At 33.4% G+C, this 25,497-nt stretch overlaps 1 protein-coding gene across 2 annotated transcripts in view; it reads left to right on the forward strand.

The window, feature by feature from the left end:
• Positions 1–25,497, forward strand: part of MTX2 (metaxin 2) — a 65,010-nt gene that overhangs the window by 32,761 nt on the left and 6,752 nt on the right. The window contains exons 1-7 of one of the 2 annotated variants that reach the window (XM_079925266.1): positions 10,926–11,892; positions 13,922–13,994; positions 19,001–19,077; positions 20,332–20,424; positions 20,932–20,970; positions 21,356–21,481; positions 22,700–22,776. In XM_079925266.1, coding sequence (XP_079781392.1) covers positions 13,934–13,994; positions 19,001–19,077; positions 20,332–20,424; positions 20,932–20,970; positions 21,356–21,481; positions 22,700–22,776 — 473 coding nt within the window. In that variant the 5' untranslated portion in view covers positions 10,926–11,892; positions 13,922–13,933. Of the gene's footprint in view, positions 1–10,925; positions 11,893–13,921; positions 13,995–19,000; positions 19,078–20,331; positions 20,425–20,931; positions 20,971–21,355; positions 21,482–22,699; positions 22,777–25,497 lie in introns of those variants that run through there. The other variant, XM_079925265.1, reaches the window with a different exon arrangement.

The raw sequence follows: 25,497 nt of genomic DNA on the forward strand, positions 1-25,497 counted from the left end.
GATTATTAGAATGCTGAATGAAAAAGTAGTCTTACTTTTTACTTCTTCATTTTTTAGTTACTTCAAGTAAGAATAACATTTAAGCTCAGGTTAAGGGAAATAATATTCTTATTTTTTCCTATCCTTTGTGAATAAATACTTAATCTCTAAAAATGAAAGGGAACACACAGAAAAAAACTATATTCTTTCTGTTGAATATGTTGTTTTTTTTCCTTCAGGTTTTGTGGTTTTTATTAACACAGGCTGTTACAAAAAAAAATTTGTTTTGCTTTTTAAAATTATATCTAGTCATATAGATAGACTAGAAAGAATTATTTACTATTGGTACAAAAGGAAATAAACTGGGAGACCGAAGTCCTATTTTAACAGTAGGAAAATATAGTTTAAGCTATTCCATTGAGAGCCTGCCTCTCTGTATGCTCCCCCAAGTTTAATCATTAAAAATGTCAGCATTTTTATAGGCCCCATTAATACTGGGCCATGAACACTAACATGTCAGATCTGCTGATAAGCAGTTAGCTGACCCTTGCTTTTTCCTTTTCACAATTGATGCTTTTTAGGTGGACATAATAATTTGAAGTTAAATGATAACATCCTAATGTAGTGATTGGGGAGGAACAGGAAAGAGGAGTATCTCTCTTTCCTTCAGGACTGCAGGTCAATTGTTGCATTGGAGAAAGAACTGTGATTATGAAATTACAGCTGTTGTAAACTTGTTGTGTCATTCAGATGGTCACAGTGGACAACTTACCTATAGAACTTTAGAGGAAATGATTTTGAATTTTCAGTTTGGTTTAATACATTTTCTACTTTAAACAGCTTGTTTATGGTTGTATGTAGTTTCTAAGTGTCAGTTTAAACCTGATATAAATACAATAGGTGGGAATGCAGTGATACATTCATTTTAATAGAGAATTAATAGAATACTATTTTATGTAAAACATTTTTAAATTGATATCTTTCTTAAAGTTTTATAAAGTATAAAATTTTAGTTTTTTAAAGCATGTTTATCCCTTCCACTTGATCATTTTCTGCAAGATGAGGCTTCTGTGTTCACTTTCAGGATTTGGAGAAGGAAAGCTAAGGGATAGAGAGAATTTAGTGGATCCTTTTCAGTGTTCTAAAATGAGCAAAATAAAGGCTGCAGATGTTTCCTTGATATCACTGAATTTAAATTCTTCAGATTGAATGTGTTACATTACATTACCTTTTTTATATCAGAAGTATTATAAAGCATTTTGGTGATATATGCATATAACACCTGGAATGATTTAAATGTATAAAATGTGACCTTTAGGAGGGATGATTGTGAACTTAAAGTGCAAATAGAATTTAGCAGATTAAAAAAATTCTCAGTGTTAATATTAATCCCTCAACACATAAATGGTATGGTGTATATAAAACATTTAAATTAATCTTACAGATTTGTGAAAATGAAGTATATTCAAAATAGAATTAGATGGCTATTAGAGTTGTCATTTTTAGTAATTAGTGAAATAATGTAAAATGGTTATACAGGATAATGGTTTGCTAATATAAATATCTATTTAACTTAGCAGAAATTTACATTTCTGTAGTTCTGAGAGTTTGCAAGTTAGAGTATCAACCGTATACTTTTCTGTTTAAAAAGTAAATAGCAAGCAGGATTTTAAAATTTGTTACTGTTAAACAGAACAATAAAGACATAGCAGTAAGATGAAAAAAATGACAGTCTATTTTTTAAACAGAAAAAGGCTAGAATTCTTCATGATTAGATATACAGTATCAACGTAATCGATCTAGCAGCATTATATTTGAGCTGAAAATGCACTTAAATTTGAGACCATACACTACCCCGTGTGAGCGAAACATCTTTCATATAGTTCTAAGATGAAATTACCCTTGAATGAATAGCATCTTCATTTATCTTCAAACCTCTTCTGTGCTTTTAGTGAGTCTACTCTTTCAACATTCTACAACAAGAATTACATTATACCATTATACCAGAGTATTTCTGCAGTGTGAAATAGATTGGTTTGGAAAATGAACCTGGCTTTGATATAAATTACATTGCCAGGTACAAAGGAATTTGTTATTTTGTTTAAAATAGTCACAAATATAATTAAGGTCTTAATTTATGTTAAACTACAAATATGGCTATTATTTTAACTGGATTAGGAACTTAATCTGTCACTTCAAGAACGATACCTAACACTCTTCATTTGTAACCTTAGATACATTATTTCAATTACAGGGTCTGCAGCTGTTTGATATAAAAAGTGAATTATTTTGTAGATAGATTTGTTCATGGTTTTTAATTTTAAAACATGTCTCTTCAGTAAGGTGGAAAATAATCCTTCAGTTGTTGTCACAGATTCTCCTTTGTGTTTGGGTAAAACAAGATATGAATTAAAATTCAGAACCATTTTTATTTTGTGCCCTGAAAATGGTATTGCGTGCTTTAGAATAGTTCTTAGTGAGTTCTTACCTAAAATATTTCAAATTTAATTATGAAATGAATAGAAGCTTTGTCCTAAAGAAGAAAACCTGAGGCCTGCTGTCTAAGGATAACTGGTAATGGTTGGACTGAAAATGGATTTTTTTCTATTTAGAATTTGGATAATTTTGTTAATGTTAAGTTTACATACATTTAGAAACTATGTTTATAATCCCTTAAATTCTACAGTGTTAATCAATTTAAAGCACTCAATCTTTTAAAAGGTTATTGAGGACAATTCTTTAAAATTTTGAGTTCTTTTAATATTTTTATTGGCAAGCAATGTTGATTTTATTGCTTAAGTGCAATTAAAGAGTATTGTTATGTATTTAACTTATAAGATAAATGTTCATTTTATTTTTGGAATAAAGAAAAGAAGTTAATTGGTGTTGTTCACTGGTAAATGATTCAGTATCGAGTTACCGTTAGGTTATTAAAATGAAATGAATACATTTTATATTGCTGCCATCTACTATTTAACTTATACTGAGAATTTTAAATTTAGTGGGTTTTGTTGTTGTTGTTATTGTTATTTTTCTCAGTTGGGAATATTTAATCTGTAAATCACAAAACTTTACAACATTCATTATAGGAACTCAGAAAAAAAGTAGTTTCCTGTCATTATTCCCAAATTGTTCATTGAGTGCCAGCTCTGTGACTGGTACTATATTAGGTTCTTGGGTTACAAGAATTATTCTTTCTGTGTCTTTGACTATTTTATAACTCTTTTACTTAATTTTGACCCTATGATTTACTTTTATTTATATTTAATTCTAACAGGGAAAGCTTATATCTTTTCCTATTCTGGTTATCTTTTTTGTTGCTTTCTTTCTGCACTTGATTTTTTTCTACAGCTGTCAGATATTGATATATTTAAACTTGAGTCATATATTCCAAGAGTGGTTTTCAGGTGAGAGTTGTGTTAATTAGGAAGGTCCTATTTTCTGATGTGGTGTTTCATATGTGCTCCCAATAGCATTTCATGTTTTTGGTAACAAACTTGCTGTATTTAGAGCTTTTTGTGCATATTGAATTGTGGTTTCTGATGATTTCTGCATAGCTAATTTTTTAAGAAGTTGAATTCCTGTTATTGTTTTTCTAAAACATACCTACTTAAATACCTCTGAATTTAACAGGAGTTACATTGATCTTTTTAATGCAGTGAGCTTTGGTAACATAAAATGCTAATCTTTGTTGTAGCTTACTCGTTTTCTATGAACTTAGGTATGTTTGTATTTATTATTGTGAATATCTGTGTCTTATTCATTAAGCAATCGTTTATTGAGAACCTGTGGTGTGCTGAGGATAAAGTAGTGAACAAGATAGGCGTGGTCATCATGTACTAATGGAACTTATGTTCTGTAGGGGGAGGCCTTTTATCAGTTTCATCAGTGTGTATGACTTTGAAAAATTATTTGTAAAGTAAAAGTTTATGTCAATACCAAAATGTCTTCAGTTGTTTTTGCCTTGTTGAGAAGATTTTATATTGTGTAAGCTTTTGGTTATGTTCCCTTATTTATTCTTTTAATATCTACTTAGAGATTTCTGTCTTAGTGCACAATTTTTCTATTTTGATTATAAATAAATATAACTAAGTTACAGTATATAATTATTATTTGCCCTTTTCTCTTAAGGAGGTGTTTAATAGGTAATAAAATAAGTGAAGTTTTCTTGTGAAATCACCAAGGTTAAATAGTCTTTCTTCTTTTGCAGATAGCTTTATGAGTATTTATTATTACTAATATTATTACTACTAATTTTAATAATAATACCTTATATTTATTGAAATACTATTTGCCAGACAGTATGTAAAGTGTTTTACATACAATACTTCAGTTAATTTGCAGAATAAGGTGTCTTCATTTTAGAAATGGGAAAGCTTACAAGGTAAAGAAACTTTCTCAGATTAACAGTCATCACCAAGATTCCACCCAGAGCTGTCTTACTGCTCTATTAACTTTTTTTTGTTCTATATTGACTTTTAAGACTGATGCAGGGGATTCCCATTTTTCAAAAGACACTATAGTCTCCCACTTAAACAGTTTGCTTCTTAAATCTCTACTCTGTTAGGATCCATTAGGTTCTGCTAGGGCACTTAACCAGTGACAAATAAGGAGTGAGAGTGTGCTAATAGTAGCCCAGTCATAAGAGTGGTATGGCTTATGAGTCAGCAACAGAAAGTCAAATTACTCTAAATGATGGTAAGGACAGCATCTCAATGAGGCAGCATCTTCCATGTGCAAATGCAGTGACCAGGGTGGGCCTGTTGTTGGCTGGCTGTGTTTCCATTCAACCAGGGTTGAGCCCTTTACACCATTTCATGAACTGAATATTTTTAATTACCTTTTTGGTTGTTGTTAACATAATGCAATTAAAACAAAGGATATTTGATATTTTAAGGTTTTTAAGGTTGTAGATTCTATTTCCTTACTTTTGTCAGGGACCATCATAATTATTGTTTTCTGTAAAAGAAATTGATGACTTTTTGGCTTAAATTTAATTCCACTGATTTCCCTCTAGATTTTTTCTGGAACACTATTTGAGATGTTTCGTTTTGTTTGATTTGCTCATTAATGTTATTCTGCTTACCTGCTTATATTAATTGTGAGACTTGCATGCTTATTTTAAATTTTCTGACAACTGGGACATAGTTGCTGAGATTTTAAAGGACTCCGGCTGACAGTGGCTCCTTCATGTGTTACTTCTCAGTAAATTTTCAGAAGATAATACTGTTCTTATCAGATGGTTTCTTAGCTTCTTAAAGCTTCTTGTTTAACCAGGTGTTAAATTGACTTTTCAGTTTTTAAGCGTGGTGGGCTATAGATGCAGAAAAGATCAAAGATTAAAACTGTCCTTGATTGTGTTTTTATTCTGCATAATATCTGTAGCTCTACCCATTTCTTAACACCTTGATATTACCATACTTGCAGGAAAGTGTTGACAAAGATGATACTGATTTGTGGGTATTTCTGTCACCTTTGTTCATAAAAGAGATGGGGTGGCCTTTGAGATTGGGCTTCTTGATGTTTCATTAGAATCTGTTTATTTGGTTTCAAAGCATATAACTGTGCCATTTGCAACTCCAGACCTTTGAAAAGAGAGCAGAGTTTTCTGCTGTTCATTGCCTGTCAGAAGTCTAATGGAGAAGCGGTAATTAGAGAAGACCATCTAAAGACCCCTGAATCCTCCTCCTCGCACCAAAACCTGCTCATCCCACAGTTTTTCCTATTTTGGTAAATGGCAATTCTGTCTTTCTTATTGTTTATGTGAGAAACTTCGAGTCATCTTTGGAGTCCTCTCTTTTTTTGCTATGTCCACATCCAGTTACCAGCAAATCTTTTTGGCCCTACCTTGAAAACATAGCCAGAATCTGACTTCTTACCACCTCCAGCTCTCCTATCCTGGCCTGGGCTGCCATCATTTCTTGCCTGGATTAGTGCAAAATTTTCTTAACTAGTTCTTGTGTTTCCACCCTTCTACTCTTTACAATCTAATCTCTGTATAGTGGTTTGTAATCCTTTAAAATGTCAGTCAGATTCCAGCAATCCTCAGCTCAAGCCCCTGTAATGATTGTTCGTCTCACTCGGATTAAAAGCCACAATCCTTACAATTATCTATATGTCCTACATGATCTCCTGGTTGTCTCTCTGAGCTTGTCTCTTACCACTCACTTCCTTAGTCTGCATTGTCACACAGGTCTCATTGCTGTTCCTCAAACACTCCAGTTGAAGCACAGAACTGCTTTGAACTTGGACTGCTCTTCTCCTAGAAACCTACATGGCTTGCTCCCTGACTTTCTTCAGGTTTATGCTCAAATGTTATGTTACCGGTGAACCCTTATCTGACCATCCTACATATAGTGGCAATACCCTCACACTGCTTTGTATTTCTAAGTAGCAGGAATCACAGTGGATCTATTCTTGCTTATTTGTTTATCATCTGTCTCCATTAGAATGTAAACTCCATGAGGTCTGGGACCACTCTATTCCCAGTGTCAAGAACAGTTTCTGATATTATAGCACGTGCTCAATAATACTGAGTGAGTGAGTGAATAATTGCTTTCCATTCATTCTTCTAGATATTCAAAATTATATCCTCCTACCAAGTTAGTTCACAGGAAGCTATGCAATGGACCAAATAAATTAGCTTTTTGCAGGCCTTATTAAGCTATGGTTTAAGTGATTTGCTCCAGGCCTTTAGAAGAAAAATAATACAAAAAAGAATTCTGCATTTGGTGTATACTGTCTTATGTCATTCAGTAGCCCAGATGAGAAATGTCTTTGGAGTTTAGTGTGAGAAGTTCAGTTGAGGGGCAACCCCATTCTCTTTTGAAGGCTACAAATATTCCATTAATAGATTCACCACAGTTTATTGAACCAGTCTCTTATTGATGGATATTAGGCTATTGTTATAATTATTACTTTGCTACTATAAATAGGGCTTAGGTGTGAATATCCTTATATATATCTTATATAATCTTATGTAAATATGCCCATATGATATATTTCTAGCAATACAATTACTGGGTCAAAGGCTATGTGTATTTAGAATTTTGGTAGATGTTACCAATGTGCCCTTTAAAGAGATTACATTGATTTATACCCCGACCAGTGGTTGAGTATAAATTTTGTTTTGAATTCTGACAAAAGCAGCCTTTTTTTTCCCCCTGTGTTTTTATTATCAGAAGTTTCTATTGTTTCATTTAGAAAAGTTCATGTATGACTAGAACTAGGTGTACTGAGTTTTGGATTCTCTACTCTTTGTTTATTTTGTGGTTTACGTATTGTTCAGATTTTTGTGTGTTTGTTCATTTATTCATTGAGCTGATAATTATTATCTGTTATGTACCAGGCACATAACTGGGAATTACAGCAGTAAAAGCTAGTTTTAGAAGACAGAGTGTTCTGAAATGAGAAGGAAGAGGAATCAGAAGCCTTGCCACCGTGTTACTGAAGGATTGCTGTTACAGGATCCCTGTCTATATTTCTGACATTCTTTTTTTAAAAATTTATTTTATTGACGTATAGTTGATTGACAATGTTGTGTTAATTTCTACTATACAGGAAAGTGATTCAGTTATACATATATATACATTCTTTTTCATATTCTTTCCCATTCTGGTCTATCACAGGATACCGAATGTAGTTCCCTGTGCTCTACAGTAGGACCTTGTTGTTTATCCATCCTATATATAGTAGTTTGTTTCTGCTAACCCCACACTCCCAGTTCATTCATCCCTCCCACTGCTGCCACCCCCACCCCACCTGACCCCAGCAATCACAAGACATTCCTTTATCTGCAACATGTGTTAGGTTTTCCCCCAACATTTAAGATGCTAGTTTTATGATCTAATAAAAGGAGTGGCACTGTTATCTAAAATAACTTTAGAATATAGGATTTAAAGTATTTGTAAGGGTCAAATTGATTGGTAACAGATTGTTCTTATTTCTTTAGACTCCTGGCCTTAGTTTCAATTATATGTAAATGAAATATATTGTTTCTCAAAACTAGTTTTTACAAAATATTTGAGCTGTAGTTCCCAGAAGATATGATTCAGAAGTAATTACTGAAGAAATAGAATTTAGAATCTTCATGGATTATCATAGGTGTTACCTTCTGGGATTGTTTCTAGAATTTCTCTGATTTAAAAGTTGTCCAAGTATGCTATTTCTAAAGAATTTAGAGTTAAGAAAAATGTGTAATCTTTTTATATTTTTTGCTTTTTTATAATAGCAATTGGTAACATTATATATCCTTTTTAGCTTGGAATCAGGAATTTTAGAGTTGCTGCTCATGTTAACGGACATTTGAGTTCCTTTATTTGATTATATGGACGAAGTTGCTAGGAGCATTCTTGTATGTTAGTGGCTATATGCCTCGTTTCTTTTTGGTGTATTTCTGGGAGGGGAATTGTTGGCTGACAGAGTAGGCATCTGCTTAATAGTCAATATTACCAAACAGTTCAAAGTGGTTGGCTCGTTTACCACTCCCACCATCAATATATGGGAGTCTTATCACACACAGAAAACAGTCGACTGTCCCACCCTTACCTCACCCCAAATCCTGATACCCAGAAACAACCACTTTCTGTTCTTTCAGCTGTATTTTTTTCCCCTTGGTATTTACCTCTATATTTCTAAGTAAGATGCTTGTGTTGCCATTTCATTTTTTAATTTAAATATATCTATTGAATTCCACTATGAAATTTACCATTTGCAGCTCTCTTCCGCTTCTCCTTCTCCATTTTCCCAATAGTTCTTTAACTTTTGTTACATTAATATTCAGTGTTTATATTATAATTAGAATGTAAATATTGACCCCAACTGAGTGGCTTAGTGTACAATGAACATATTCTTTCTATATGATTTTTTTTCCATTGAGTAAATAATTGCTTTATTTAATTCATTTGGGTAGTTTTCTCTCCTAAACTCTTTGAACTGTAAAACTCCCCCTCACAATGGTCAAACGCATCAGGTCCTTTATTTATTTATTTATTTATTTATTTCTTGGAACTATTACCTTTGAAAGCCCTGTTCCTTCTACTGTAATTGGGACAGTTTCTTACTTGGTTGGCGTCATAGCTCGTTGTTAAGACTGCTGTTCATCATCATTCAGGGAATTCTTCTTGCCTTCCTTTTGTGTTGGATTCCCTAATTTTCTGCATCCTATGTTCTTTTTTTCTTGGTTTATTATTTTTATTTTAGGCTTTTAAAAAAGACCTTGCTTGTGTTATGTTTTTTTAAAATTCTATCGTCACACCTGATTGATTCCTTGGCCACATGTAGAATTTTAGGTTGGCAAGATTTTTTGTTAGAATTTTGAAAGCCTTTTGTCATCCTTTAGCTTTTGGAGCTTCTTTTGAGACATTCAGTGTCATCTCAGTCCTTTGTATGCTTTGCTTCTTTTCATTTTCCTTTTTTCCCTTTTTCTTTCTTTCTTTTTTTCCTTTCTTTCCCTTTTTCTCTCCTTTCTTCCCTCCCTCCTTTCCTTTCTTCCTATATGCCTTGAATAGATTCCTTGACCTCCCTGTACTTCTGTTTTCTCATCTTAAAATAGGGATTTTTTTTTTTGTACCTACCTCATAGAGTTAAGCTCTTATGCAAGTACCTGGCACATAGTAAGTGCTCAATGAATATTAGCCATTATAATTTTTCTTTGAAGTTGCTGTCTGCATTTTCTGTTTCCTCTCAACTACTTTTTTTTGTAGTTTGTTTTGGCTCTGTATGTTTGAGGCTTTCCTCAAATATCTGTTGATCTCTGCTAACAATTTATATTTAAGATTGAGGCACTAAAAAGCTGATGGGGCATTGAGGAACTTTTTGACATGCAGGCTTCACTATAGACTGATTGCACGGTGGCCATTTTTTGGCCACTGTCCCTACCCCTCACTAAAATCATCAGTATTGGTAGGTGTTTTCTATGGAGGGGTACTCTGGAGGACTTACTGTGGCTGCCAGTGTTTGGGAGCTGAGAGGGAGAGGGTGCTGTGGCTCTCTACAGTGTACATACTTTCCCTTAACCTTCCTTCCAGTGTAACCCTCTACCCAGGGCCCTCTGCTGTGCTTGGGTCCTGCGTCAGGAGCCTCTCTGGTTGGGTTTCTCCAGAGAATGAACCCCTGTCTCCTGCCAGATTGGGGGCGGGCTAGTTGTCTGATGCTTTTATAGACTTTCATCCAATTCTCCTATTTGTAGTCCTTTACCTCACCTCTGCCTTCTGTGGTACTTGGTGCCTCCAGTTTCGGAATCTTCCCAGTTTCTGTGTTGCAAATGTATTGATTTTCTCCTCTGCATGCCCTTAGGTTTCAGCTTGCTCTGCCCTGCTAAGTCTGCTTTTTATCTTTAAAAATGGGTTGACATCTCTGGTCTGCTTTGGTCTCCTCTTCTATTCTTTGTGTTTTTCTGGGTTTACACATTTTCTGCTTCTTCACAGTTACTTCATTGGATTTTTTGAAAGGTTGCAGAGATAAATGTGTAAGTTCAATCCTTCATGTTTAACTGGTTCTCGATGATCTAGTATTACTTTTTTCCTCTGAATTTTTTTGTGGAAATAAAAAAATATACAGACATACCCTTCAATGAATTTTTTTGACGCTATGAACTCAATTAATTCACTCAATATGTTGAAACTACATGAAGCTGATTAAATTTCAGGGTCTTAGACTTTAGGTACTGGGTATTATGTTCTGTGTGCATGTGTGTGTGTGTGTGTTTAAAAAAGTCCTACCATGTCATATGTTTAGGTACTCAGTAAATTTATATTCAAAGAATATATTGATTGGCTGTGCTTTAATTTATTCATTCTAAAGTTCTTAGTTTTCACATTTTAATAAACTTACCTGACCCATTTTGTCAATTGGGGTTGCTCAGCAAATGAGTAAACCCTATATTAGTTCTTTCTGAAAATTGAAAATATTATGGTGTTTAATGTCTCACAGTCATCACTGTAATACTATGCAGGTTGTTTTTATAATATTTAGCCTAATCTCTTTCAGATGATGTCAGCCTGTTTTGCTAAGGTATCTTTTATGCACTGATTACCATTGCTATTGCTATTACCATTGCTATTGCAATAGACCCACAGTGTCCAGTAGAACTTTCTGTGATGATGGAAATGTTCTGTTATTTGTACTGGCCAATAAATATGGTAGCCACTAGCCACATATGGCTATTGAGCATGTGAAATGGCTATTGAGCATGTGAAATGGCTAGTGTGACTGGGGAACTGAATTAAAAATTTTATTCAAATTTAATCAATTTAAATTTAAGTTAAATAGCCACAGGTGGCTAGTGGCTACCATACTAGACAGCACAGTTATAAATCATTGTTCTCATAGGATGTGCTAAATTTTTTATTTAAATTATTTTATGTTGTCAATCACTTGAATTAGTTTGGAATAATGTATCCAACAGAGGAATAGGAGTTGGCTGAATTTTCCTAACTTTCCTTATTATGATTAGAACTACATTTTTCTTTGTATTTACATAAGAATAAAAGTATGCAGATTGCTATTCAGAATTGAAAATAAAATGTGTTTTAGGTTGGTGTATCACACCTGTTTTAATTAGAGTATTTGAGGTGCTGATAAGAGATTGAAAATGCAAGTGAAAGGTGAAAGTCCTATTCTGGAGCCTCAGAGATTTTTCTCCTGTGCTACAAGAGAAGGAGAAATACTGTTGAATCAAAGTCTGTTTTGGATTTGGAATTTTTATATTCTTGAAGACAGTAATGGTAATGTTTTGGTTTGCATTTTTAATGTTTGGATGAAAATACTGTGTTTGTGACATCAGACTTCTTTGTGATTAATTCAGATTAATTCAGAAAATTTCTTTTGAATCAGGGATGAAGAATAATTGCAGTAAATGCCATAAAATTAATCTTTGGCTAAGTAGAATTGTGCCATCAATTGAGGTCTGTGGTAAGTTGAATGTTGTTAAATTGGTTAAAATTAAGCCAGTTATTTTTTAGTAAAGAAGTAAAAAATTCACAGGACTGGAAACACGGCTTCAATTGTAGAATGTTTCAATTTTGCTTAATCTCTTTTAGTGAAACACAGCTTTTTGGAACAATGATTAGTACAGTTACCAATATACATGGAGGTTAGCAAAATATACCATATTTACTATTTTATATAGTACTATGATTGTTAACTAACAACTGAGTATTATTCTGACCTTTGAGAAGACGCATTAAGCAGTTCTTTCAAATTCTTTTTGTTCTTCTGAAGGCCTAAACCCCCTCTTGGTCCTACATTCTCGGCAGACGGTTTTTTCTCCCATTTCACAGAATATGAGCACTCCCTCATTTTCTTGTCCTTCTCACTTATCAGCTTGCAGTCATCATCACTGATGCTGACCACCCCTTGCAAGTACAGTGGAAAAAGTGTCCTGTTTCCTGAAAAAAACAGATGCTTCCACCTGTGCTCTTATTTCATTCCTTTTTATCTTCTCATGGATCTTGTATGTCAGTTATTCTGCCTGGTTCTTGTCATTTCAGCCTATTTCCTATATATGTTTTAATGAGCTCAACCTTTTTCCATCATTGGGTACAGATACATATATAATAGAAGGGAGCTGACCCTTCTTAATTCCCTTCTTCCTTCTCAGTCTTCTTGAAAGGTCTCTTTATACTTATTCTAATTCTTCCCTTCTTAGCAATCCGTGTTTTAACAAGCCTTCCACATGACTTTGATGGTACACTGAAGCTTGAGAACCACTACCTGGAGTCCATACTTGTGGGCCAACCAAGAAGCTCACTATTATTGTTATAAATTGGGAGCATAGGTTATAGTATTTAGAGGACTGTTAGTTATACTTACATAGACATAGAGGAGTCAACTTTTGTTTGGGTGAGGTGCTGTTTCAACTTAGAAACAGTCATTGTTGGTAAATTAGTCAGGATTAGGTTTGGCTGTGAGTCATGGAAAACCCAAAATAGCAGTGGCTTAAAAAGATAGAAGTTTCTTTCTTTTCTTTCTTTCTTTTTTTAATACAAGTAATCCAGGTTTGGGACTGAATGATTATCAAAAACTTAGACTTCCTGCCTCTTCTTGTTGCTCTACCATCTTCAACACTCAGCTTTTACTGTGATTCAGTTTGGCTACGGTGGCTGTAAGTCATCTTTTTCACATTCTAGTCAGCAAGAAGGAAAAACAGGAGAGGTCATATCTCTTCTTTTTAAAGAAACTTCCCGAGCAGTTGCCCAGAACTTTGAGTCCTGTTGGCCAGAATTTAGACATTGGTCACACCCAGTTGGAAGGAAGCTTTGGAAATAAAGTTCTTATTTCAGGCAGTCATGTGTGAAGATATAATTAATGATTTTAAAAAATTGTTGTATAAAATTATATGGTTTGCATTTACCATAAATAATTTAACAGTTCCCTATTGTTAGACAATTAAGTCACTTATAAAATTTTTGTTGCTATAAACAAAGTAAAAATAAACAATTCTATATCTTTAAAAAGTGAGTTAATAAGCATGAAAGCTACACATTAGGATGTTGAGTATTATTGGAGAGAACTTTGAAGTAGTAAAATTAACATTTTGAGAGTTTTCCCCTAAGACGGGAAAGATAAGGATTCTGTAAAGAGTAGTGGAAGTTAGTAATAGCTTATAAAGTTTGGACTTCAGTCATCTGTTAAAGAAAATTAAATAAATACACAGTATTGCTGACTTACATAAACTAATGCAGTAAAATAAGTGGATAATTTACATTTTTGTGTATAAATGCTTTAAGTTTTATACATTTACTGGTGTCTAAGTCATATTGATTTTTAGTATTGAAATGACATTTTATTTTTGTTTTAGAGTACAAATCTTTCACTTCAAGTTGATTCATTCTTTTTCTTTTCCTGAGCTATTAAGTTTGGAAAAGAAATAAATAAAAAGTTGTGTTCAAATATGCATATACTTTCACTAGACTTACTGTAGACTTCTCTTGGTTGACAGGCCTTTTTGCAGATGTGTAATCTGCCCGTCAAAGTGGTTTGCAGGGCAAATGCAGAATATATGTCTCCATCTGGTAAGTGTTTTTTAGTTTTGTTTTTCTTCTCTGTTAATATTCTGCATTGATAAAATTGCAGTGATAGTCCAGTTTGTACCTAGATTTTTTAAATGCCTATATTTTTTGTTTACCCTTTGAAGAATTTTCCCATTCTATAAAGTAACAGTTGCAAACTTGACAGTCTTGGGGTGACATGTCTACTCATTTCAACTCTGTGGTCAGAGATGATTACTGGAAAGTTAGGGGAATTGTTTCAAATAGTAAATGTTAAGAAAATGCATAATCTCAGATTTCCCCCAGTCTTATTTACATAAGACTGTTCCTTCTTCAGAAAACAAATTTTAATATATGAATCCATTTATTATTAAATACACTTCTCTAAATTGTATTCTGCCATTATGCCAATGGAAGAAGAGAGATTGTGGAATAATTAAATTAACATGTCATAGATCTGTCTTTGAATGTCTTTGGTCTTTGGTTTCTGATTCTTTTTGTTTCATTTTAAGTTTTTAAGTTACTTTTTCTTACTAAGGTTTTAGCCTTTCTGTTATTTTTTATAATCAGTATTGCCTTTTCTGTGTATCATGTATTAGTAGATTAAGGTACAGTTTTAAATAAATATGATTCAGGTAATTTTTAATATAAAAATATAGTGCCACCAAATCTGATAAATAAATAGAATTGGTATGGGTTATTATAATTATGGTTTTGCTGGAGCAATAATAACACATAGAACCACTGCTTTATGAATAAATTCGTTGAATATAACTGATTGGTACAAGTGTATTACGTTGCTTTTTAGGGAGACATTTATCGATCTCTTTATTGTGGTGATAATTTAGGAATGACTTGGATTGTTAGGAATGACATTTTTTTCATCATAAACTCTTAAGGGTGGTAATAATTGTCAACAGTTGTGAAGACACCCTCTCTATACACACTGAAAATTCTATATGAATATCTCTACATTTATAGGTTTATGAATATACATTTTAAAAACGTTTCAATAAAAGAATTTTTAGACTTATAAACATATACATCTTTTAGATTCTTGAAGGCTATTAATTGAATCATTTTGTTTTAAGTTTATACATAGGTTTTATAAACTGTATTGAATTCTGGTGAAATGAATTATATTGGGTTCTGTCCATCTTTTTCCTCTGTGTAGTCATACAAAGAGTGTAGATATACATATAAAAAGGTTAGTAATCTAATACTAAAGTTAATATCTTTGACAAATCAAGGAGAAGCCATATAGCTTATCCACCTATTTCCTAAAATGACTGTACTATATGTAGTATTACCTAGGTAGTTATCCATCTTTATAGATTCTAGGAAAGACAAACATAAATAGTATAGAGACTACAATACATGCATATATACATATATGCATAGGAGAAGTCTCCTATAGGTAGATGAAAATGACACTTTCTATTAAGGTATTTAAATTTCATCATCTCTAGTGTTTCTTTCATCATATGATTTGGGTGACCATGGGAATGTGTTATATTTTATTTGCTTGTTTGATCTGGTTGTTGGTAGATTTTTAAAGCAGAGAACATCATGGAATAGTCAGAAGACCACTTGGCTAAGAGTTAGGAAATTTTTAGTCTAACCCTTCTGTGACTTTGTCACATGTTAACAGTTTTCTTGGGAAATTCACTTCTTTTCTTTGAGCCTCAGTGGCTTCATCTGTAATATGAGGTGGTTTCATTAGATGACATCCAAGGTCCTTTCTATTTCTAATATTCTCTGAATAAATAAACTTGCTTGGCAACATCTTGCTTTCTTTAAATATAAAAGTTCCAAAAATGATTATTCTGCCTAAAATGAGAAGCAGGGCCTTTGGGGGTTTTTTTTTATGACCTTTGATTGGTACCAGAGAATAACCATCTCACTCTGCATTTGCCTGATCACCTCCAATAATAAGGATATAACACTGGCTCCACCTTAAGTCAGGCTAGTGACAGAAAACATTATTTACTTCTAATTTGTTGCCTTGATTTTTTAAAAAAATTAATTTTTTGGCTGCGTTGGGTCTTCGTTGCTGTGCACGGGCTTTCGCTAGTTGTGGCGAGCAGGGGCTACTCTTCATTGTGGTGCGCGGGCTTCTCATTGTGGTGGCTTCTCTTGTTGCGGAGCATGGGCTTTAGGTGCCTGAGCTTCAGTAGTTGTGGCACGTGGGCTCAGTATTTGTGGTTCGCGGGCTCTAGAGCGCAAGCTCAGTAGTTGTGGAATGTGGGCTTAGTTGCTCCATTGCATGTGAGATCTTCCTGGACCAGGGCTCAAACCCGTGTCCCCTGCATTGGCAGGTGGATTGTTATCCACTGCGCCAACCAGGTAAGTCCCTTGTTGCCTTGATTTTTATTTATTTCTTTGTATTTAGAGATATATGAGTATTCAATTGGCTCCCCACACTGCTTCCCTGCTTCAGAATCTACAATGCTCGAAGTATTTTTAAGAAAAGAAATAAAATACAGGCATACCTTGAGATACTGTGGGGTTTGGTTCCAGACCACCACAGTAAAGCGAATATCGCAATAAAGTGAGTCACATGGATATTTTTGGTTTCCCGATGCATATAAAAGTTATGTTTACACTGTACTGTAGTCTGTTAAGTGTGAAATAACATTGTGGCTAAAAAAACACTATACATATCTCCATTAGGAATATTTTATTGCTAAAAAATGCTAACCATCATCTGAGCCTTCAGTGAGTCAAAACCTTTTTGCTGGCGGAGGGTCTTACCTCCATATTGATGGCTGCTGGCTGATCAGGGTGGTGGTTGCTGAAGGTTGGGGTGGCTCTGGCCATTTCTTATTGTTTCTTTCATTCATTCATTCATTCACTCATTGATTGATTGATTGATTGCTGTGTTGGGTCTTCATTGGTGTGCGCGGGCCCCCTCCAGTTGCGGTCAGTGGGGGCCACTCTTCGTTGTGTTGTGGGGGCTTTTCATTGCAGTGGCTTCCCTTGTTGCGGAGCACGGGCTCTAGGTGCGTGGGCTTCAGTAGTTGTGGCACATGGCATCAGTAGTTGTGGCTCACGGGCTGTAGAGTGTAGGCTCAGTAGCTGTGGCGCACGGGCTCAGTTGCTCCGCAGTACGTGGGATCTTTCCGGACCAGGTCTCGAACCCGTGTCCCGTGCATTGGCAGGCGGATTCTCAACCACTGTGCCACCAGGGAAGTCCCTGGCCATTTCTTAAAATAAGACAGCATTGAAGTTTGCCTTTTCGATTGACTCTTCCTTTCACAAACGATTTCTCTGTAGCATGGAATGCTGTTTGATGGCGTTTTACCCACAGTAGAACGTCTTTCAGAATTGGAGTCAATCCTCTCAAACCCTGGTGCTGTTTTATAAACTAAGTTTATGTAATATTCTAAATCCTTTGTTGTCATTTCAACAGTCTTCACAGCATCTTCACTAAGAGTAGATTTTATTTCAAGAAACCACTTTCTTTGCTCATCCATAAGAAGCAACTCCTCATCCTTTAAAGTTTTATATTTATAACAAATATAATAATCATGAAAATGTTTGAAGTATTGTGAAAATTACCAAAATGTGATATAGAGACATAAAGTAAGCAAATGCTGTTGGAAAAATGGCACCAATACACTTACGCAATTCGGGGTTGCCACATACCTTCAGTTTGTAAAAACACGCAATATCTGCAAAGCACAATAAAGCAAAGTACAATAAGACAAGGTATGCCAGTATAAACTCTGTCTTCCAAGAACTCCAAACTGGATAATGAAAATGAGAAATATACTTTGATCTCAAAATGTACCACCACAAAATACTCTTCAGTCTAGACATTCATTCACAAATCGTTTTCATTCTCTGGTCATATTATCTCAGAGGACCTGCACTATTTCTATCAGTATAGTAGTTACAAAGATATTATCCCAAGTTTAAAAAGAGTATGATCTAATTCTTAATGCAGATAAGAAATTTTTTTCTCTTTTGAAAGATTTATAAAGCGGTAGAATAAAGGAATGCAGAATTCAGTGTTTTTATATTGGTAAATGGAAATGTCTTCTAAATACCTCTGTTGAGTTGTATTCCAAAAGGCCTGCCTTTCCTTTGTAATGTCCTGTGGACGCAGATGAAGCTTTTGTTGGTGCTGTGCACCTCATCCATTACCCTCAGGCTGTCTAAGCCAGAGAGGAGTGAATCTCTTGAAAAGGACCACGAAGAAGCCAGCTGTTAGTGTGAACTCTATTTGAACTAGGTCTGACAAAGTTTCATCCTCTAGCATTTGAGGTAGACTTTATTGCTATTTGGAGATCGTCATCTCTGATAATTTCATCTATTATTAGTATTTAAAAAAATGAAATATTACTTTTTTAATGTGGCATTTATTTAGGGAAACCAGTTTTTGTAAGCATACTAATTCTTTTTTCCCCACATGTGTTGGGAGCATACTTTGTATTATAATTCATAAGCTAGCATACCTTCAAAGATTGTTATTGTCTTAATTCCTGAAATTTTTGAGTCAGATAACATTTATTAATGTACCATTATGTGCTTAAACAATTGATCTGAATGGGTACCTGAGATTTGAAAGTAGTAGATGTAAAAAAAAAAAAAAAATAAGCTTCATAAATGTAGCTTAAATATAGATTGATTCATTGTACTCTGAAGAGAAGGCCCAGTTTAATTTTTTCGGATCTATCAGTGGTCATGAACCAATGACTAGGCTTGGTTCATATAATTTGAATAATTAGTATTTACTGCTATATAGTGATTTATTAGTGTTAGCTCTGAAAAGGGAATATTTTGATCTGTTATTACATATAAGAACTCTAGAAATGAATCTCCTTTTTTTTTCTTTTGTTTTAAAATTAGTAATGTTTAAAAAGTTTTAGAATTTAACATACACATTTAACTATGATTTTCAAAAGTCATAGTGTTAGGAAACTGTGTGTATTAATAAAACATATCCCAGTTTTGTGTTGATTTCCTTTTTAGCACAAACTTTAATTTATGAAGAGTGTTTTCACATTTTTTTTCCCCCTCAACAGGTAAAGTACCTTTTATTCACGTAGGAAATCAAGTAGTATCGGAACTTGGTCCAATAGTCCAATTCGTTAAAGCCAAGGTAATAAAAAAGATATTAAATGCATTTGATCACAGTTACTTTTAAATAAGTCATTCATCATTCTTTAGGGTGTTGTAACATTTACGTTGATTTTAACCTAGTTTTACAAAATGCTGATATAAACTACCAGAGAAATATTTCTAAAGAGTAAGTTTTTTTCCCCCCATAATGTAAGTCAGTGGCAGAAGAGGCCATTTGACCTTTACAAAGTGATAGATAATTTTCTAACTCACGCTTAAGAGAATTTTGGTCACAAATGAAAACTCTTCATTGTTGTAAAATATCAGGTTAACCTTTGAGAAGGGAGTTATAGAATATGTTTAAAAGTTGAATGTATCAATGCTAATTTACCCATTTGAATTATTATTCAGTTTAGATTTTAATAGTTATCAAAGAACAACCTCCATTAACATTTTGGGGAACATGCTTCCAGAATTTTTTTTTGCATATGTAGAAAAATACAGGTCATACTATTATGTATTATTTTGCAACCTGCCTTTTAAAATCATAAGTGTGTTTTGAAATTCTTCCATTTAATGACTATAGATATATGTCATCCTTTTAAATTGTTGTATAATATTCTATCATATGGATGTATTATGATTTATTTAAGTCTTTATTGATGGACACTGAAATTGTTGCCAATTTTCTGCTGTTATTGAGTGCTAATACAAATATTCTTGTACGTACACCTTTGTACACTCGTTAAGTTATCTCCTTAGGATAAATTCCTAAGAGTGATAATACAGTGTTATAGGGTATGCATTTTAAAAATCTTACAACTAAAGCTTATACTATTTTATGCATCTACTCATTACTATACTGTATTAGAATTTAAAAATTAGTGTCTATTTCCCTCTCCTTTACTAATAACATTTAAGAAAATCTTTGACCACTTTGTAAGTAACACATGTCAATCTTTGGAATTTATTTTATTACTAAAAAGGTTAGTCTCTTAAAAAAAACAAGGTTTACTGACCATCGCTCTTTTCTTCTTTTGTGAAATAATTAATTTTGTCTCTTGAAAGATACATTTTTATAATGACAAGTAAATACTTCTTATTAATATTTTGTAGTGATAGCAAAGTATTATTTTTTCACATAAAATAATTATGTTTTAGGGGGCATTTTGGAAATGAATCCATTGGACATTTACAGTAAAACATTGATGGTGTATTACTTGGTAGTAAGATAACTGAAAGTTTTTGTATATTTAATATGATGCTCTTTTAAAGTTTTTTAAATTCCCTTTAGGGCCATTCTCTTAGTGATGGGCTGGATGAAGTCCAAAAAGCAGAAATGAAAGCCTACATGGAATTAGTCAACAATATGCTGTTGACTGCAGAGGTATAATAGAAGATAATAGGCCTTGAAAATAAGCTTTTTCTCTCATAAAAGATCATCTTTTTTATGGGTTATGTTAAAGTTACTGAAAAATAGGAAAACATTCAAGCCACTTCTTGGGCTAGTGTCGTTACCCAAATTATTTGATCATTATCATTGAACAAGTTGCCTGATATTATCATTTCTAGTTTTTCTGTTTGTAAACAGGAGTGACTCTTGCCCACTCATTATTTTATTTTGGTCTTGTGAAATTCACTTAAATGGTATCTGTAAAATACTTTAATGGCATTTAGAGATGTATTCTATGAATAAGAAATATTTTTATAGGTACCACCATTAAGTTTAATAATTCTGTGTAGCAACATTAGCCAAGAAAAAACAAAAACAACCCTCACATATGTGACTTTTATGACGTTGGCTTATAAAAAATTACCCTGGCAAGAAGTAACTTTCTTTATCCATTTTCTCTTTGATACTTTAAAGTTTTGGTGACTGTTTTTTTTTTCCTAGTTGTATCTTCAGTGGTGTGATGAAGCTACTGTAGGGGAGGTGAGTGGTTCTGCAACATTTATCTTAATTAAAATTTAATGAAAAAACACTTTTGCTCAGAATCATAGGTCCCTGCTCATAAATGAAACATTGTGGTTTATACCATTAGTGATATAGTTTTTCACTTTAATTTTGCTTGCACATACATTTTAAGGAAGCTGTGTGTCATTGTTTGATATAACTGGTTGCAGAGTATGTGAAAGTTTATATATTTTTAAAGAGAATGGTTTAAAATTTTAATTTTTAGATTGCAAGCTATGTTTTGTTTTATTTTTTCAGATTGCTCTGTTTGTGGTCTCTGGAAATATATTTCCCTTAGAATTTTATTTGTGAAAACAGGCTATGTCTTTAGAATCATATTTTTAACATAATCTTTTTGCTTTAGATCACTCATGCTAGGTATGGATCTCCTTACCCTTGGCCTCTGAATCATATTTTGGCCTATCAGAAACAGTGGGAAGTCAAACGTAAGATGAAAGCTATTGGATGGGGTAACAAGACTCTGGACCAGGTCAGTTCAGATTGAAGTTGGTAAAACCCTCAACTTTAATACATAAAGAAAAAAGATTTTTAATTGTTGGTCCTTTAAAAAAAATCCCAGGGGACTTCCTGGCGGTCTAGTGGTTAAGACTCTGCGCTTCCAATGCAGGGGGTGCCAGTTCCATCCCAGGTCGGGGAGCTAAGATCCCACATGCTGCGCGGCGCAGCCAAAAAAGCCCACAAACTCCCAACATAATAAAAAAAATTAACAAAACATTTGCTCTTATTTTCTCTGACATGAAGTACTTTTTTGTTTTATAAAAATCACACATGCTTATTGTAAAACAAATTATGTAATACCGAAAACTTCAAAAACGGAATAAAAGTTGGCTGGAATCCTACCATCTAGAAATTGCCACTGTTAACTATATGGAGAACATTCTTCTAGGTGTCTCTTAATAACATTTTCTTTAAATGGGGTCATAGTATAACTGCCACTCTATAGCCTAATTTTTTTTATCCATTCAGCAATACATTGTGGACATTTTTTTATGCCAATAAATATAGATCTGCAGCATCAGGGCTTAAAAAGAAAAACCCAACCCTGTTAGATGCAGTGCTTAATATACCTGCTTTTCTTTGGTCTTAAATTTACTGAAGTAGCAAAATTATAAAAATATATATCTTGTCAAGGTCATGAGTTTGAGCATCATTAAGCTAATTAATGTCTCATTTTCAAGGATACCCCTAGTCCTAGTCAGCCAACTCATTGATGTGTGCCGTTGGCCACAAGGGGGATTGGGTAAATGAAGAGGGATGGAGTAAATAAAATCTATTTCCACTAGTGGGAAAACAATTCAAATGATTTTTACTCATGGTAGGTCAGCAGTGTCATCTTTATGAAGCAGATTTTTTAATATATGTGAAGTCATTTGATTATATGGATTCAGGAAAACATTTTTGTAGGGAGTAGAATTTTGAGATAAAAACTTTCTTGATCATAATCCTTATAAGTAACTTAAATGTACTTGTATTTAAAGGAAATTTGCTTTCAAATTTTCTTCCGGTTTCTTGTATAGAAATTATTACGTATGTTCTCTATGTGGTCTATAGTCTGATTTAAATATACTAAAAATGGTTACCTAAATTTATATTTTTATTATAAACTATGATACATATTAAGTTTTAGACACATTTTATTGCTTTGCTAATTTAAATATTTTTCTCTGGGGTCTGTTGCTTGTGTTAGGTCTTAGAAGATGTAGACCAGTGCTGTCAAGCTCTTTCTCAAAGACTGGGAACACAACCGTATTTCTTCAATAAGCAGTAAGAATTTATTCTTTTTAGTTAGTTTCTTTTCTGTATTATTATTTTATCATACATGTCGTATCAAACATTTTATCATAGAGGAATTGTTTTATCAAGAAATATTTACGAAAAGATTTAGTTATATTAAAGTTCATTTTTGCATTCATTAACCATTTAATTTCTTGGGTGTCAGGCATAGCACTAGCTTCTGGGAGACCAAGATTTCTAAAATGCAGTGCTAGCTATTAAGAATTTTCTCCTGAGGGTAGACAATGTAAACCAGTCATTATTGTATGATATGATAGAGGTTCTACTAGAGGTAGTTCAAGGTGCTTTGTATGGAACTATGACATGTTAACAAAATCTGAGCTTGCAAACTACTATTAAAACGTGAAGTGTAGCCATACTTGTCTGTAAAGGATGATACCCGGAGGACTAGAAAAGTGAATAAAACTAAACTGTAAACAATATTGTTGGATGGACAAGCATTATGATGAACTTTTCTTTTAAAATTTAATGAAAATATTTGTAAAGCATAGAAATAATTGTGAAGGATATAGATTAAATATATGTATGTGTATATATGTAAATTGAGTAATTCATGTTTTATTAAGACAGAATTTTTCTGTAATTTGGAAAATAATATCTAACATAGGCAAAGAATGAATTTTCCTTTTTTTTTTAAAGTTACAATTTTAGTATATCAGAATCAGCTATCCTGTGATCCAGTTTAAGATGGGTTTAAATTAGCATTTTAACCTCATTGGTTTGCTTAGAATTCTAATCTTTTCTTGGCTTTTTAATAAAAATCTCTTGACTTTTAGATTGATAATTTTTTTTTAATTTTTTTAATTTTTTATTTTTTGGGGTACACGGGCCTCTCACTGCTGTGGCCTCTCCCGTTGCGGAGCACAGGCTCTGGACGCGCAGACTCAGCGGCCATGGCTCACGGGCCCAGCCGCTCCGCGGCATGTGGGATCTTCCCGGACCGGGGCACGAACCCGTGTCCCCTGCATCGGCAGGTGGACTCTCAACCACTGCGCCACCAGGGAAGCCCTAGATTGATAATTTTTAAAAAGGTTTATTTGTTATTATTTACATCTTCATAGGCATTCATCTATAGCTATATCAAACATCTTTTGGTAGAGATGTTAATATTTGTAGCAAAAATGGCTATGGTGATAGCTTGGAAATATTAAAGTTATATTAATGTATGTGCTATACAACTGATATTAAAATAAAATTGGGCTCTGTTGATCTTTGAAGCAGAAAGGTCATAGAGTTCAAACCATGAAATCCTGGTAGGTAAAGTTTCTACAGCTATGTTCTTATTTCTAGTGATGTTTGCTATGCTGATTCTAGTTGTTTAGTCTCTAATACAAAAGAAAGGTATCAAAATGTTAGTATTATGTAGTCCCCTTTCTTTCTGATATAGGAATTCTTAGGAGCTGAAAAGCTCAGAAGGGGTGCATTTTATTGTTTGAAGTGCATCACTCTGTTTTAGGAGTTAGTTTTGTTATGCACCCTGTCTCCATGGGAAGCCAGGATAATAGATCTAACTTATTTTTCTCCTCATTGAAACTCAGTGTCAAAGAGTTAGTAACCAGGTATCATTTGGCATGTGATTCAGTGGAAATATCAAAAAATATTTTTCTTCATAAGGGTATAATTATTATTATTTTTAACAACCTTATTGGAGTATAATTGCTTTACAATGGTGTGTTAGTTTCTGCTTTATAACAAAGTGAATCAGCTATACATATACATATATCCCCATATCTCCTCACTATTGCATCTCCCTCGCATCTTCCCTATCCCACCCCTCTAGGTGGTCACAAAGCACTGAGCTATTTTATACTACCAAATGTAAAATAGATAGCTAGTAGGAAGCAGCTGCATAGCCCAGGGAGATCAGCTCGGGTATAATTATTTTTAAACTTGTAATGAAAAATTCAAAATTTAGAATAGGTACAAAAACAATTGAGAAACTGTTTAACTGGTATTAAGATGTAGGTTTTTGAAATAATTTTACCTTATATGAGACTTAGATAAACATTTTTATGATTGAAGTATAGAATAGTTTTAATTTTTAGTTTTAATTTTACCTAATTGTTTAATATTAAAATTTATTTCCCTGTGTATCCTCTCCTTACCCTCTAAAATTAGAATCAGCTTTTCTTCTAGCTTACCTACTAGACATGTTGAGAGGCCTCATGAAAGAAACTCAGTAGCTTTACTTGATGTGAGAAAGGGAAAGATAGTTGAGGGAGATCTTGCAGCAAAAATAGTAATTGGGAAAAGAGGACGAAGAAGCTAAATGGTGGAAAGGAAAAAGGAAAGCGAATTTGAAAAAAATTAGAAATAATACAAAGTAGATACTAACAATTGTCCTTTTTATCTTTCATAATATATAGTTGGTAGCTTTTAAATATTTAAATCATATTTCTAAAATGCAGCTCAAACAAAATCTGTGTTATCTGTTGTATCTGTGATCTTGCTGATGTGATATCTGTTAACACACCTGCACAAAGACTGGGTAATTTATTCCCTTTCACCTGGTGAGTGGATTTGGAATAAAAAACCAGAACTGTTCTTGAAGTGATATTTTCATGTTACCTTTTTAATAAAGGGGAAGAAGAAGAAAAAAATAATTTTTCTAAATGTAATCAGAATAGAAAGAGTTAATACTACTCCAAAGCATTTATAAGCTCCTTGAGGGTTTGTGTTTTCCAAACAAAA

The sequence above is a fragment of the Stenella coeruleoalba genome (assembly GCF_951394435.1).
Source record: "Stenella coeruleoalba genome assembly, chromosome: 6".
NCBI lineage: Eukaryota > Metazoa > Chordata > Mammalia > Artiodactyla > Delphinidae > Stenella > Stenella coeruleoalba.